At 55.5% G+C, this 15,171-nt stretch overlaps 1 protein-coding gene across 3 annotated transcripts in view; it reads right to left on the bottom strand.

The window, feature by feature from the left end:
• The window catches only part of RCC1L (RCC1 like), a 35,955-nt gene that overhangs the window by 1,439 nt on the left and 19,345 nt on the right, over window positions 1-15,171 (bottom strand). For 2 of the 3 annotated variants that reach the window (XM_045460986.1, XM_045460987.1), the window contains 4 exons: window positions 13,246-13,427; window positions 8,759-8,846; window positions 7,728-7,901; window positions 5,625-5,710 (listed from right to left, as the gene is read on the bottom strand). In XM_045460986.1, the coding sequence (XP_045316942.1) occupies window positions 5,625-5,710; window positions 7,728-7,901; window positions 8,759-8,846; window positions 13,246-13,427 (530 nt within the window). The remainder of the gene's footprint in view (window positions 1-5,624; window positions 5,711-7,727; window positions 7,902-8,758; window positions 8,847-13,245; window positions 13,428-15,171) is intronic. The other variant, XM_045460985.1, reaches the window with a different exon arrangement.

The following is a 15,171-nucleotide window of genomic DNA, read 5'->3' as shown; positions in this document are numbered from 1 at the left end:
CCTTGCCGGCAGTCCCATCGGCACTGCCCACCTGTGCTGACATTTCATCGCACGCAGTCCAACCAGCGAGGTGACATCAGGCTGCTGTGGAGGCTCTGGCCTGCTTGCCTTCAAAAGACCTCTCACTGGGGGCGCCTAGGAGGCTCAGTCGGGTAAGCACCCGACTCAGGATTTTGGCTCAGGTCATGATCTCGCGGTTCGTGAGCTCGAGCCCCGCGTCGGGCTCTGTGCTGACAGCCAGGAGCCTGGAGCCTGCTTGGGATTCTCTCTCTCTCTCTCTCTCTCTGCCCCTCCCGTGCTTGTACTGTGTTGGTCTCTCTCAGGATAAATAAATAAACTTAGAAAAGAATTTTAATTTTTTTTTTTTCAATGTTTATTTATTTTTGGGACAGAGAGAGACAGAGCACGAACGGGGGAGGGGCAGAGAGAGAGGGAGACACAGAATCGGAAACAGGCTCCAGGCTCTGAGCCATCAGCCCAGAGCCTGACGCGGGGCTCGAACTCACAGACCGCGAGATCGTGACCTGGCTGAAGTCGGACGCTTAACCGACTGCGCCACCCAGGCACCCCTAGAAAAGAATTTTAAAAATAAAATAAAATGACTCTCATTGTCCTACAGGCCTTGGAAGTGACCACCCCAACCAGCTCTGGGTGGGCCCACAACTCAAGGATTGGCACGTCCCCATAGCCAAGCCCGTTCTCCAGAGGAGGGGTGCTTTTCTTCCTCCTGTGACAATATTATCATCATTATTTTCAAGAGGTGAGCCACTCTCATGGCTCCCCCATAGAATGACATTCGGTGAAAAAGAACGAAAAGGCATTAGATACCTTTTTTCCCCCCAATTTTATTTTTAAGTAATCGCTACACCCAGTGTGGGGCTTGAACTCACAACCCTAAACTCAAGAGTCGCACGCTCTTCCTACTGAGCCAGCCAGGCACCCTGGTATTAAATACCCTTTGGAAGTTTATCAAATGTTCATTTATTTTCAGAGGGAGGGAGAGAGAGAGAGAGAGAGCGAGCATGTGCACGTGGGGGAGGGGCAGAGAGAGAGGGAGAGAGAGGATCCCAAGCAGGCTCCACACTGTCAGCAAAGAGCCTGACGTGGGACTCGAACTCACAAACTGCGAGATCACGACCTGAGCCGAAATCAAGAGTTGGATGCTTCACCGACTGAGCCCCCCAGGCGCCCCCTAAATATGTCTCAGTCCCACCATGTCAGCATCTGCCCCTTTATTCCCACCTTCCCTCGGAACTGGATTTTTAACTGGTTCCATGAGCCTTCCAGACAGGATGCTGCTGCCTCCGACCCGATCCAAATGCTGCCACCCTCCCTCAGTGGCAAGCACTCCGCCAGGCAGCGTGACAGCTGGAAAGGGGGTCCGTAGCAGCCCGTGGAGTTTACTGAGCATAAGAAGGGGAAAGGGCTCCCCCAGATGGCCTGGCCTAAAAGCCCAGAGGCAGCGGAGCCTGCTGCCTTCCGTGTGGGGTGGCAAGTCCATTAGGGGCTCCTGGCCGGCAGGCAAATGGATGTGAGTTACTGAGTCCTGCTACCTGCCCCTCCCTCCCCAAACAAACGTCTTCGGCGACACCCATCACAGAAATCACTGAGCACACCGAGCAGCGCCCCCGGCTCACCGCAAAGGCACAGAGGTGCAGAAAGCGGGCCAGGCTGGCCACAGAAGCAGAAGGAAACAGGTTGCCTCTGGGGTGACTGGGCCCAGACGAACTCCTAGCAACCTTCCTGGCCCATTAGAGCGCATTTTGTTGACCTTTCCCGGGGAGGGTGCCGCCCTCGGCACTAATGTGTCCCCAGGCTGCGGCACGCAAGCACCTGTGTTCTTGCTCCCCAAGCGCTCTGGCCATTAGGGCCCCCGAGCAGAGTAAACCACCTGGCCCTGGTCTACCGGCTCGGAGGCTGGTCGGGGCTAGGGCTGGCCTCTGAGCCCCTTCTGGGGAGCAGCAGGGTTCCTGTGGTTCCCGCTCCCCCTGGCATGTGGGGGCTCAGTCTCTCATGGTCTCTGAACAGCGTCCGAGAGGAGATTGCCCCCGGCCGCGTGTTCTGTGTCTTCAACGAGGTTGAAGTTCCTAGTCTAAATCACTTTATGCTCACGACAGAATTACTGCAAAGGGAAACAGTTCCAAAAACTGAACCTACATCTGACCTGAAGGACTCTTAAAGGTTTGAGCAGAATCCTTCAGGAACATTCCTCTTCACGACGACAAGGTGGTAAGACAAACATCCATGGGACAAAGGCAGGGGACTCGGAGGGAACACGGAGCTGGGCTCCCGGCTGCTCCCCGACTTGGCTGCGTCTGCCAGGTCGTTTGTGGCACGAAGAGGTCAGCTCCCCCAGACACCGTCCTGGGGCCCAGGGCCCATCTGCCAGCCTGTGCGCCCCAACCCAACCCGGTCCTGACCCGAGGGGCACAGGGTGAGGGGCGGCGCTGCCTGCACACAGAGCCCCAAGTTCGGGTCACAGCCCCTGCTTCTGAGTGGCCATGAGACGGGGCAGCCCCCTTGACCCCTGAAGTCAGTGAGCCCGGCTGCAGGCTGGTGTGGGGTGGGGGGGCTTCAGGGGGTCCTGAGACCGAGGGAGAACAGCAAGGTGCCCAGCACGCCGGAGAGCTGTCCCCTCAGGCAGGCAGCGACGCTGGCCCGGAAGGCCACACTGCCGGGTAGGTGGGGCGCGTGTCCCAGGGGCCTGTTCCCACGCCCACAGTGCCGCCATACAGGTCGGAGGGTCCCGTAAAGACCTGGACGGTGAGTCCCCGCCTCCCCCCACCGCCGGGGACCTCCAGCTCCAGCCCCGGGCCCTCCCAGAGGGCGGCACGGAGAAGAGACCAAGTCAGACACATCGGAGTCTGAATCTGGGCCCTGCTGCTTCCTGGATGAGCAGCCCTGAAGACGTCACTGACCCTCCCTGAGCTCTGAGTGTCAGTGGGCGGCAGGAAAACCTCCTGGAAAGCTTCCGGAAGGAGAGGGTTTTGAATCGGGTGGCTCTGCAGTCACTCCCTGGGCCTTCGCATTGTCGGGGAAGGCCGGGCTCTGGAAGCCTATCAGCAACAGACTCAGTGCCATTGTAGGAGCTATAAATAAGGCTTTACTGGTTTTCCTCCCTTCTTGGAATGCTTTTATTTTTTTTTAATATGTTTATTTATTTTGAAAGAGAGAGCACGAGCAGGGGAGGGGCAGAGAGAGAGGGAGACAGAGAATCCCAAGCAGGCTCTGTGCTGTCGACACAGAGCCCGATGCAGGGCTCGATCTCATGAACCATGAGATCATGACCTGAGCTGAAATCAAGAGTCGGACGCTTAACCGACGGAGCCACCCAGACGCCCGACCTTCTTGGAATACTTTTAAAATGATAGAACAGTCCCCCCCCAACCCCCGAAGATTAGTAAGAAAACACAGTTTTTAAAATAAAAGTTGCCTGTAATTTAAAAGACAGTGAATGCTGGGGTGCCTGGCCGACTGTACAGAGCCTGCTTGGGATTCTCTGTCTCTCCTCTCTGCCCTTTCCTCACACACACACACATTCTCTCTCAAAAATAAGTAAACATTAAAAAAAAAAAAAGCTAGTGCAACTGAACAGACTAGAGTGAGGTCTGATCTGATCTTGAAGGAATCCAGCCCCGCTGACCCCAAATCTGGTTCCTGCCACGGCCCTCCCCAGAGCCCAGCCCAACACAGAGCACGGGAGGGGCCAGGCCCCCGGCACCACCCTCCACAGTGCTCTCCTTCGCCGGCCCCCCCCGAACCTGCAAACACGCAGGGCTCGGAACACGTGCCAGGGGAGGACGATGGTCTGGCAGCCATCAGGGGGACAGCCCGGGGCGTCCCCTCCCCAACCACGTGGGTGCCCCACTTGCTGAGTAGGGAGTCCGCGGAGGCGGCTCCGGTCTGAACAGCAGATGGCCCCAGGCCCCGGAAGCCTGCCCATTCCAGCTCCCCAACGGATGCCAGAGCCCAGCCATTTTTCGCTGGTACGGCGATCAGATTTGCAGTCTTATCTCGTGGCTGACCGTCACTCCGATGCGGAGGACGGGAGGGCAGGTGGGGAGTCACGCCGGTCATTCATCCAACACCCAGCTGCTCTACCGCGTCCCCAGCTTCCCCTCGGAGTGAAGGCAAGCGGGGCCTCTACCTTATCGATGCTCGCATCACCTGGCCTGCCACCCGCTGGCCACAACCGGCTGTCCACTCCTCCCACGTCACGGGAATCCCAGGCTCAGGGGAACAGGCGCGTGAGCAGTGGGCAGCCTGCAGACAGCTCTGGTGCACAACCATTTATTCCCAACCAACATCAAGCCTCAATCCTGCCCTGTGTTCTTAGAGACTGCATACATGGTTTTTCTAAAGGGGTCAGGGCCTGCCGAGGTCACAGGGGGCCAGGACAGTGGGCAGCCAAGGGAAAGAGCCCCTAAAATGCTCAAGTGCCTCCAAACGTTTTGCAGGGGGATTTGGATGGGCAAATCCTCATTATTTAAGTTATAAATTCCTTTTGCATTTTTACATGTCGTTTCAAAAAATGCTTTACACAATTTCAAAATGTATTTTTTTTTTAATTTTTAAAAAATGCTTATTTTTGAGAGAGAGAAAGCATGAGCAGAAGAGGGGCAGAGAGAGAGAATCTTAAGCAGGTTCCGCACCCACTGTGGAGCCCGACATGGGGCTCGATCCCATGACCCTGGGATCATGACCTGAACTGAAATCAAGAGTTGGACGCTCGGCTGACTGAGCCACCCGGGCGCCCCTCACAACACATGATTAAAATCCAACGTTCACAGAAAATACTTTAAGCCGAGCACACACACACACACACACACGTGCACACACACATGCTTTCTATGCAGAGCCTGCTGTTTCCGGAAGGGAACATAAGAAACCAGTGCCAGCGGCTGCCTCCGTTATAAGAGATGGGGGGGGGGGGGGGGGGGAGTCTCATATTTATAATACCTCTTGCAGCACGTACGTTTGTGCTGTTCTCAAAAATACCAACAGCTTTTTCGGTTTTCAGGAGAACTTAGTAAACAACACTGAGATAAACTACAATTTAAGAGAACCTTTCTCCCCTTTAATTTTGAAACGAGCCTTTTTTGTGTAATTGCATCCTCCCCCTAAGAAAAACTTATTTTTTTCACTCTGCCGGCTGTGGTTAAGGCACTCTGACTATGAAACAGCCCGCTTTCCTCCGAATTCGCTGTCAAACTTTCCTCTGCACAGGCCTCTGGGGACGGCCCCTGGCACAGCACCTTCTTCGTCTCGAATCTCCCCCTCGCGGGGGGGGGGGGGGGGGGGGGGGGGCCGGCCTGTGCCCACTTCTCTCCCAGGCACTGGCGCGTCGTCTCCCCGCTCCACGTGCCCACGGCCAGCCTCCCACGAGGCTTCTCCCTGGGCACCGAGGGACTGGAAGCCTCGGCCAGGCGGGCCACTCACTCGACGGGCCCCAGGACGGAGCCGAGGGCAGCGAGAAGTTGGAGCCGGGCGCCCGCTCGGGCTCCTCACCACGGCGCGGCCTCCCCTGAAGCCACAGGGCGGTGGGGAGTGGGTCCCCGCGCCGCCACCCTGGGGGTGTGGGGCCTCCCTGTGGGTGTGGCCTGAGCCCACCCGTGCAGCCTTACCCTCCACGGGAAATACTGGTCTTCCAGGCGACCGATGCCCAGGCACCCTCGGATGTTCTTGCCCCACACAAACAGCTCTCCTCTGTCTGCAAAGAAAGGAAAACGGTAGCTCGGTTGGGGCCAGGCCAAGGGCAAGTCTCCAACAGGGGGAAGGGTCATGAGAACAGGCTTTCTAGGCACCCACAGGGCCCGACGTGAAATCTCAATTTCTCCCAGACGTTCATGCTTTCCTCTGAAGGGAAAAGTTTACCGCCACCAGAACACGGCCAAGCCCAGACCCGCGCTGTGTCCGTCACGTGGGAAGCTGGCACATGCGTGGGGCTCTGGCCACAAGCCCACTCTTACGCACACCCCCCCTCAAATCTCGAAAGCTGAGCACCCTCAATCCCCGGTCATGCCCTGGCGGAGTGAGGAGTAGGGTGATGTATTCCTTGCCTGGGTTTCTCTCTCTCTCGGGAGCATCTGGTCGAGAGCTACAAAGTGACCAGAGCCTCTCTGGGACAGGTCTCCGTCTGTGTGCTGGGAGCTGGGACACAGCACTGACCGAACACACACACAGTCCCTGTCCTCATGGGGCTGGAGCTAGACACAAACAAATGAGCAGAACTCACTGTAAAAATGCAGGTTTACAAACTGTAAAACATGCCGTGAAGGAGGACAGACAGGGTGCCGTGGAGGATGGCCGGGAGACAGAACCCAGACGGGAGCTCTGGGAATGCCAACCTGCCCGACGGAGCCCCAGCCCTAGCAGGGCACCGCCCAGAGCCCAGCACTCGCTTTAGACTTCCGTACACACCAGTTTGGGGTGCTCTGTGACACAGAGAAAAGGCTTTGGTCACGGGGACTAGAAGAAAGGCCGCGGAGAAGCCGGGATGACAATAATCTGGTCTGATTAAATAAAGAACCCTTTTGTTCCGAGCTGGCAGATCCCCCTGATCCGACCATCCTCCTTGGTCCTCCGCCCTCAGATGCGATGTGTTCAACAGACCCAGTCAGTCTGGGCCCCCAAAATGTTAGCAGACCTCAGGGTAAACCCAACGTCGACTCCCAGCTGGGCCCGGGGGCAGGGCGGAAACCCAAACTCCGATGCCCCCCCCCCCGCTAGGGACGGTGACCCCCACGTGGAGAGTGGCCAGGTCTTGGGGGAAATCTAGACGGGGAATTCACTTCAAGGTGACCCACAATGGCCACACGGCACGACCACAAACAGAAAACCGTCGCCCCCAGGCTAACACTCCGTATGGATTTCCAGGCAGGCGACTCTGCACACAGACGCAGAGGCCTGAAAACATCCTGTGAGACACATCTGCACTGCCTCCAGAATCCGTCCACACCGATGCTTACTTGCTAAAAGCAAAATAAGCTTCAAAAAACTCACGTGACTCAAGACGACCCAAACTCACGGTCCCAGCCCAGATGCTTAAAGAAAAAAAGAACACAAACCAGCCAATTCCTAACCGCGAAACGAGAAAAAGGGCTTCTAATTGCAAAGAAACCGCGAGTCTGCTTGAGAATCACAACACGAAACTCAGTTCAGTCTTCCTATTTGACTAACATGGGCAAACTGAACCAGCAGTCGCTGTGGTTCAAGAGAAGCACGCAAGCTAGAGGGCCACAGAGGAACCGGATGCTTCACGGCCTCGTAGTCTGGCAAACCTGTGCGCAAACCCCGTCTCGCCTCCCCTCGGTCACGCTCCTGCCAGCCCTCTGGGGCACTCGGGCAGACTCACCTCCACAAAACCACAGGAGGGCCGACAGATCTGCCTCTTGCCACCCCACACGACCAGTTCCTAATTACCCGCCGTGGGCTCGCCAAACCTCCGCCGGTTTCCGCCGGCATCCCCAACACGCTCGACGGTCCCTCTCCCACCACCGCCTGGGGTCCTCTTGAGAGAACTCACTTTAACGTTAACCCGACCACAAACCAAATGAACCAAAAACACAACTTTGGGATGAAGAGAAGGTACACATCATACGTCCCCAAGCCAAGCAACTCTGGATTAGCCGCTCTCTTTAATTATCCACGCGGAAACATCACCCCACTGCCTGGGGAGACAGCTAAGCTCTGCCTGTCTTTGGGGCCACACGGGCCTGGTCACTTACTGGTAAGGGCAGCAAAGTGGCTGAGGCCGCATCGGATGAGGGAGACTTGGACTTCTGGGTTGAACTCCGTCAGGCCAAAGAGGGTGGGTGGAATCATTTCTGGAAATGCAGTTTCCACGAGGTTTGGTCCTTTCCCAAGAATTCCGTAGCCCCAGACAAAAACATGTCCTTCTCCTACATTACAGCAAAAACAACGGTCAGTAAGTCAAATCAAGTGCAGCCCGCCCTCATTAGAAATTCAGAGTGTACCACCAAGACGCGTTATGTCCACATGGATTTTTTTTTCCCCTCCTTGCTTGGCAAGAACATACGGACAGATACTTAAAATAATGTTTCTTTTCTCCTCTTTCTAATTCTTGCTTGTGGCGAATGTCTAGCCGGCTAGCCCACCTCAGGATACAAATTTCCCACATCTTGAGGGTCACCTGGATGGGCCCAGTTCATCAATCACGCAGAAGCCCCACCATGAGCACGGGGGAGGCCCAGAAGGATGGTTTTCCCCACACTGACACTCTACGTTTCAAACGGATCGGGAGGCCAAGCCAAGTACACAAAGAACCTCTGGCCCGATTTCTGCAAGTCTTAGAAATGACTCTTTTCGTCATAGAAGTTTTTAATGCTCCTCAGCGATCCTAGACACTTAATCCCAGGGGCACAGGCCTCGGTATCCAGACCCTACGGCCCTTCTCCTGTCTGCCTTTGTCTCCTGGCACAGCCTCGCTGGGAAGGCAGGGCTGAGTCTCTGGCCGAGGCTAAGGGAGCGGGAGACACAGCTCGGCCCCTCCGGAGGTCTGCTGTAACGGGCCAGAGTGACTGTGCCCTGTTGCTGTCGATCTGTCCACATCTGAATCACGACTATTACCTCCTGCCAACAAGTCAAGCTCTCCCTCTAGTAACTGGGCCCAGTCTAGCTGGACCTTCCCAGGGCCACGCTGCCCCCCCTCCCTCCCTCAGGCTAAGGTCTGTGGCTGTGACGCCAACGGACACTGACCCTTCTCCCGCCCAACCCACTGGCCGTAGGAGGGTCTCACCATTTAACACCGCACAGCCTGTGCCACCGCATGCGGCCTGCTTCACCCTGCCCACTCCTGAGAAGGGCAAGCACCGGGGCACGTTCACCTGAAGCAGAGCAAGAACCACGCTGTTAGGAAGGCAAACTCAGGAACGTTCCGTCTTGTGGACAAAGCACGGAAGTCCCGGTTTGTTCGTTCAATCTACAAATATTTCCTGAACGTCCAGGATAAACTAAACATCTAACTGGGCACTGGGAATTCGACAGGGAACAGGAGACTCGGGCCCTCTCTCAGAACGGAGTCTGGTGGAGAAAGCAGAAGCTGGTCAAAATTAACATGAAATTAATCTGCGCTGAGGAGAGTCCAGGGTCTCTGAACGTCGGGGAACCTGATCTAGTTTGGGGGTAGGAGCGGTCAGGGAAGGACCAGGAAGGCTTCATTTGATCCTGTGACCTGAAGGATGAGCAGAGGTAACCAGGCAAGGGGAGAGAGGACATCCCAAGGAGTGGAGATGGCACGTGCACAGGACACCTTCGGGGAGTCTGAACAAGGTCGCAGTGGCTGAGCAGACGGGGGAGGGGGGATACGGAGCATGAGCTGGCGAGGAAGGAGGCCAGACCGGCAGGCCCGTAGGCCACAGTAAGGAGCTGGTCTCTATCCTGAGCACAATGGGGAGCCAGCAAGGGTTCTGGGTAGATAGGCAATGTCAGGGGACGTGGGAGCCAGTGGAAGACCGGGATGTGGGGGATGTGCCTGCATTCCCTGGTGGATGTACCCAACTCACAGCGCCCAGGGACGGCCGAGTGGAAATGGCAGGTGACGTTCACAGATGCGTGACCCTGAAGAACAGTGTGGGCCCAACGTGTGAGCTGGGGAGTCACTGGCACACAGCCGGTAACTGCAGCCACGGGTGCGGGTGAGACCTCTGAAGGGACCAGACACAAGGAGAGGACCTCCAACATGTAAAGCCCGGCACAGGAGGAGCACCAGAAAACGAGGCCAAGAAGAAACGACGAGGGAGTCGGGAGAGTACTTAGGAGTCGTTAGAGGGGCCCAGGGAGGAGTGTTTTAACAGACAGTCAACAGCTCATGATCAGGGTCAAATGCTGCTGCGAGGTCAAGATGGATAAAGGCTGGGATATGTTCTCCAGAGTCTTGGCTATTATGTGAGCAACATGAAGGCCCTGGTAGCCCAGTGAGAGGCTCTCTGCCAAGTGAGAAGGGTGGAAGCCAAGTGGAATGGACTGAGGAGTGAGGAGAGGGAGACAAGAAGTGAATGTGGCTCTGAGAGTTGGCCCTAGAAGTGGAGGCAAGGGTGGGTGGAGATAAGGGGTGGGGGGTGGGGGGGAGTAAAGATGGGGGAAGGGGCAGGGTGGGTAGAGATGGGGGAGGGGTGGGGGTGGGACAGGGGTGGGTAGATATGGGAGAGTGGAGGGGGAGACGGCGGGGGGGGTGGAGATGGGGGAGGGGTGGGGGTGGGTAGAGATGGGGGAGGGGTGGGGTGGGTAGAGATGGGGGAGGGGTGGGGGTGGGACAGGGGTGGGTAGATATGGGAGAGTGGAGGGGGAGACGGCGGGGGGGGGGGTGGAGATGGGGGAGAGGGCAGGACTGGGTGGACACCAGGAAACCCACACAGGGCTTCTACAGACAAAGGCCACAGGGGGTCAGGTGTAAGGACGGCTGGGGAGGGACCAGTGGAGAAGGGGAGGTTGAAGCTATGGGGAAGAAGGCCCAGTAGATGGAGCAAAGCTCCTGGGAAGGCGGGAGGAGACAGGACCCGGGGCCCAGGGCGGGAGGCGCCTTCCCCCAGCCCCGCCCCCTGCTACAGAAGGGGTGGGCCTGGCTGGAGTGTAAAGGGCTCGGCGTGGGAAACTGGGGGCACTCCCATCTGACAGCACGTGTTTTCTCTACTAATCGGGGGCCAGACTCGACACGAGGGTCGGGGGTTTAGAGGATGAGGTGCTGCCCACTTAGCTCTCCAGCAGGACTTGGTGTTGGTGCCTCCACCGAGGCCGAACCCCGGAAAGACAGACCTGAAGTGCTTCAGTGGCGGCCACGAATCTTTTCGGAGGTACTTTCAGATGCGGACAGCTGGAGGCTGACAACCCCTCAGCTGACTCAGAAGGAACAGGCGGCCTCACTGATCCAGCAAGCGCCTGCCTGGACGAGGCGAGGCGGTCAGAGGGTCTCTACCCGCCCGTGCTCTGGCACGACGCGCTCGGCACACACCGAGGAACACGCCGGCACAGGGCCTCCGGGAACACCCCGCTGCCGCCACTGACAGGACGAGGCTCGGGCCACGGTTAGAGCTGGGGCCGCGGTGGGCTGCTTCCAAGACCCGCGCCCCCCGCCCCCGCCACGCACACCCGAGTGTAACCCTGCCCTCGTGTGGGGCTGGACCCCCCGACTGGCTTCCGACGAGCAGAGTACCGGGGAAAGCAAGGCGAGGCCACTGCCAAGACTAAATTACGAAACGCTGGCTTCTGTCTCACTGGCACTCTCTCGCCCTCTCCTTTGCCTGCTCGGATGAAGGCAGCTGCCATGTTGGGAGCTGCTACACGGAGAAGCCAGGGACCAAGGGAGCCTTGGCTGACAGTTAGTAGCTGGCTAGCCACCAGCAAGCAACTGGGGCCCCAGTCCAACAGCCCACGAGGATCCGCATCCTGCCAACAAGCACCGGGGTGGTCCTGGAAGCGGGGCTTTCACCCGCGGAACCCTACTATGCCTGCAGCCTTTCGGGGACCAGGGCCAGAAGACCCGGCTAAGCCACCCCTGGATTCCTGACCCACAGAAACTGTGAGGTAATGAATGCGTGTTGCTTTAAACCCCTAAGTCTGGGGTTTAAACTAAGTTGGGGTTTAAACATATCGCTGATATGCAGCGATAACAATGCCACGACACCGGACGTGTCCCCCACAGGAAGGCCGCGGGAGCCATTTTTCTCAGCACTGGTAGCAGGAAGTGCAACACTCTTCCCGAAAACAGCATTTGTTTGTCTTATAGAAACAAAGAATCATTTACATGGGTACGTTTTCTTCTCTGCTTTGGCTACTAGGAAGCTCAGAACCAAACCTGCAACTGCTTCTAGCCACTGTGTTGGACCCCAGGGAACGCGTTCTCCTCATCTTCTTCACTGGCTTTTAGTTTCTCTCCGTGCTGATCTCTTTATCAATATACATTTAAAACCCTCTGTACCTTGTCAGCAATTTGGTGGTATTAAGGAATAAAGTATGTTTTTTAAATAGTCCCTATCTTTTTTTTTTCAGTTTACGTATTTATTTTGAGAGATAGACAGTAAGGCACAGAGAGGGAAAGAGAGAATCCCAAGCAGGATCCACGCCCAGCATGGAGCCTGATGCGGCACTCGACCTCACGACCTCGAGATCATGATCTGAGCCGAAATCGAGAGTCAGACGCTTAACGGACTAAGCCACTCTGGCACCCCAGTCCTTATCTTTTAGAAATATGTATGGAGACTTTTATGGATAAAATATGACGTCTGACCTGAGCCTAGGTGGCTTAGTCAGTTAAGCGTCCAACCCTTGGTTTCGCCTCAGTTCACGATCTCATGGTTTGTGGAGTTTGAGCCCCGCCTCGGGCTCTGGGCTGACGGTGCAGAGCCTGCTTGGGATTCTCGGTCTCCCTCTGCCACACTCGCTCTCAGTGACCTGGGATTTACTCAGAATAATCCAGGGCAGAGGAGCAGATGGCAACAAACACTGGCCATTAGGGCATGGGACTTTTGGCGGGGGGGGGGGGTGGGGGGGGAGGGAGTGCGGCAGGTAATGAAACGGTTCTGGGATTAGCCCACTGCACAACCTGGGACTCCGCTAAAACCCACCAAATTCTACACTTGAAAATGGTGAATTATATCTGTTTTCTTCTTTTTAAATGGGCCATTGGTTGGTAATCGTTGAACACGGCTGAGATACATAGAGATTAATCATGCAGGGAGCTCTACTTTTGGTTTTTATTTGCAATTTCCCTTAACGTTTAAAATCCTGCCGTCCTGTACTGACTGCGGGTGACTCCCTTCAGTGAGGAGGAGGGCGTGGTGACCGGAGAGGCCACGGGCAGTGGCTTCTGAAGTACTGTGAGTGTCCCACTGCTTGCGGCGAGGGGGCGGGGGACACAGGCGTCCTCATCCAGGTGCACACTCAGGATCTGCACCCATTTGGGGCACTCAGGTTACACTGCAATAAAAAAGCACAGGGCGACCCCACGGGAATGACATGAACAGCCTCGTACCCCTCGTGAGACGGGGTACACGGCCACACCTATCAGCCTGCTCTAGACCAGGACTATCGCATCAAAGGGTTGATAACGATGGCTTTGAACCCACGCTTTCTTTCCGGACTCCAACAAGATGGCCAAGAAGAGGCGGTCTTACAGGTGGCCAGGCCTTCACAGCCTGAAGGCCACACTTTGCTGAAGAACTTCTTATAAACACCCTTCACGCTTCGTCGTCTCCAAATCCCCCAGCCCGGCCGTAAGCGACCGCATACCTGCGTGGAGTCCGTGACAGAGGCCAGCTGCAGGTACTCGGAGTTTCCCCAACCGAAGAGGCCACCCTCAGCAGACACGGCCAGGCAGCAGTCACCGTAGGTGGCAAGCTGGACGACGTGCACCCCGGCCAGGTCTCCGCCCAGCTTGGTGGGTACGCTGGTGATATTGTAGTGACCCAGACCTAATACAGTGGGGAAGCGTTACTCTCGATTACCGACTCTTGGGACACTTTCGCAGACTTACTGCGCGCCAAGCACAGTTTTGCACGCTTAACAAACATCAGCTCGGAAACGAGAATCTGCCTCTGCACTGTCCGCAACTTCCTTCCCCGGGCTCACTCAGTGCAGGATAAACAACGTAACAGTCACTGTTTATTCGTAAAACCCTTGAGACAGAGTCTGATTCACGCGAGAAACCCGTGAGACAGAATACCACTACAGTGAGACCAGAAGACCCTATGACAACACACACAAAGAATACTCAACCAGCAATCTCTAATGTACTGCTGGACTAGTGAGAAGATAAAGGACGTCTCCGAGAGGGTATCCCACCTCAACCCCCCAACATCGCCCCCCGAAATAACAGCAAACCGAAACTGGCAAACTGGCATGGCAGAGGAAAAGACAGGGCTGGCCAGAGGATATCAGGACGCATATCACTGCCAGCACTGTGATGGCGTTAAGCCCTGGGCAGACCAAGGCAAAATGCACAGCACGCACTCCCGCTTTAAACCAGGCTTCTGTAAATAAACATTTTTAAAAAACAAAACAAAAACAAAAACACAGGGGTGCCTGGGTAGTTCAGTCCGCTGAGCGTCCGACTTCGGCTCAGGTCACGATCTCACGGTTTGTGGGTTCCGGCCCCGCTCTGGGCTCTGCGGTGACAGCTTTGAGCCTGGAGCCTGCTTCGGATTCTGTGTCTCCCTCTCTCTCTCTCTGCCCTTCACCCACTTGTCCCCCCTCCTCTCTCTCTCAAAAATAAACAAACATTTTTTAAAATAAAAATAGGCCAGGCTTCCGCAAAGGGACCCAGAGCAGCATCAGAATGGCAGCACCCTTTAGCAACAGGTACAAGCAAATCCGAATCCTCCCTGGAGGAAATCATCTCCAATTAAGGCCCTGAGAATTTCCACCAATTCAATTCAGTGAAATACGAGCCCACAGTCAAAACTTACTAAACACATAAGGAAGGATGCCCCTATGAGTCAGAGAGTAGACTGAACCAACAAACTACCAATTGACGGCCTCCGGGTTTCAGACCCTGGGATTATGATATACAAAATAAAAATAACTCTGTGTGCAATGTTTACGCAAATAAAAGCAGGAATACGAGGCTATCGAAAATGGCCAGGTACATCTGAAAAGGAAGCAATAAGAAATGAAAAAAAAGACAGTTAAAATTCAAAATCCAATCGGATGGACAAAAAGGCAAGCCACCATCTGGAAGAAAACACATACAACACTAGAACTGCAAAGAATACAGATGAGGGTAAAGAATTCCTAAAAACCAATAAGCAAAAGACACATAAGTCAACAAATGAGCAAAGAACACCATGTACATTTCAGAGAAGAGAAAATAAGACTGGCTTATAAACGTGTAAAACGGTGGTCACTCTCAAGCAGTTTTTCGGAAAACGAAATTGAAACCTCAATGAAATACTATGTCACACCCACGAGACAGGGAAAAACTTCGAAGTGGACGATACCAAGCCCTGACGAGGCAGTGAAACACCACCGTGTGGCCGGGGGTGACTTATTACAACTATTTTGGAAAACAACCGTTTGAAAACAGCTCTAACCCACGGACACTCAAGGCATCTTCACGAGAGCGACGAGAGCTGTGGAACACGTGACCAAGGAGACAGACAGACGGCCCCGGAAGCACTGCTTGACATGTAACAAAAAGTTGTAAACCATCCAAACATC

This window comes from Leopardus geoffroyi, chromosome E3 (assembly GCF_018350155.1).
Source record: "Leopardus geoffroyi isolate Oge1 chromosome E3, O.geoffroyi_Oge1_pat1.0, whole genome shotgun sequence".
Taxonomy (NCBI): Eukaryota; Metazoa; Chordata; class Mammalia; order Carnivora; family Felidae; genus Leopardus; species Leopardus geoffroyi.
Note: the sequence above shows the minus strand (reverse complement) of the source record. Positions and strands in the feature narration are given on the sequence as shown.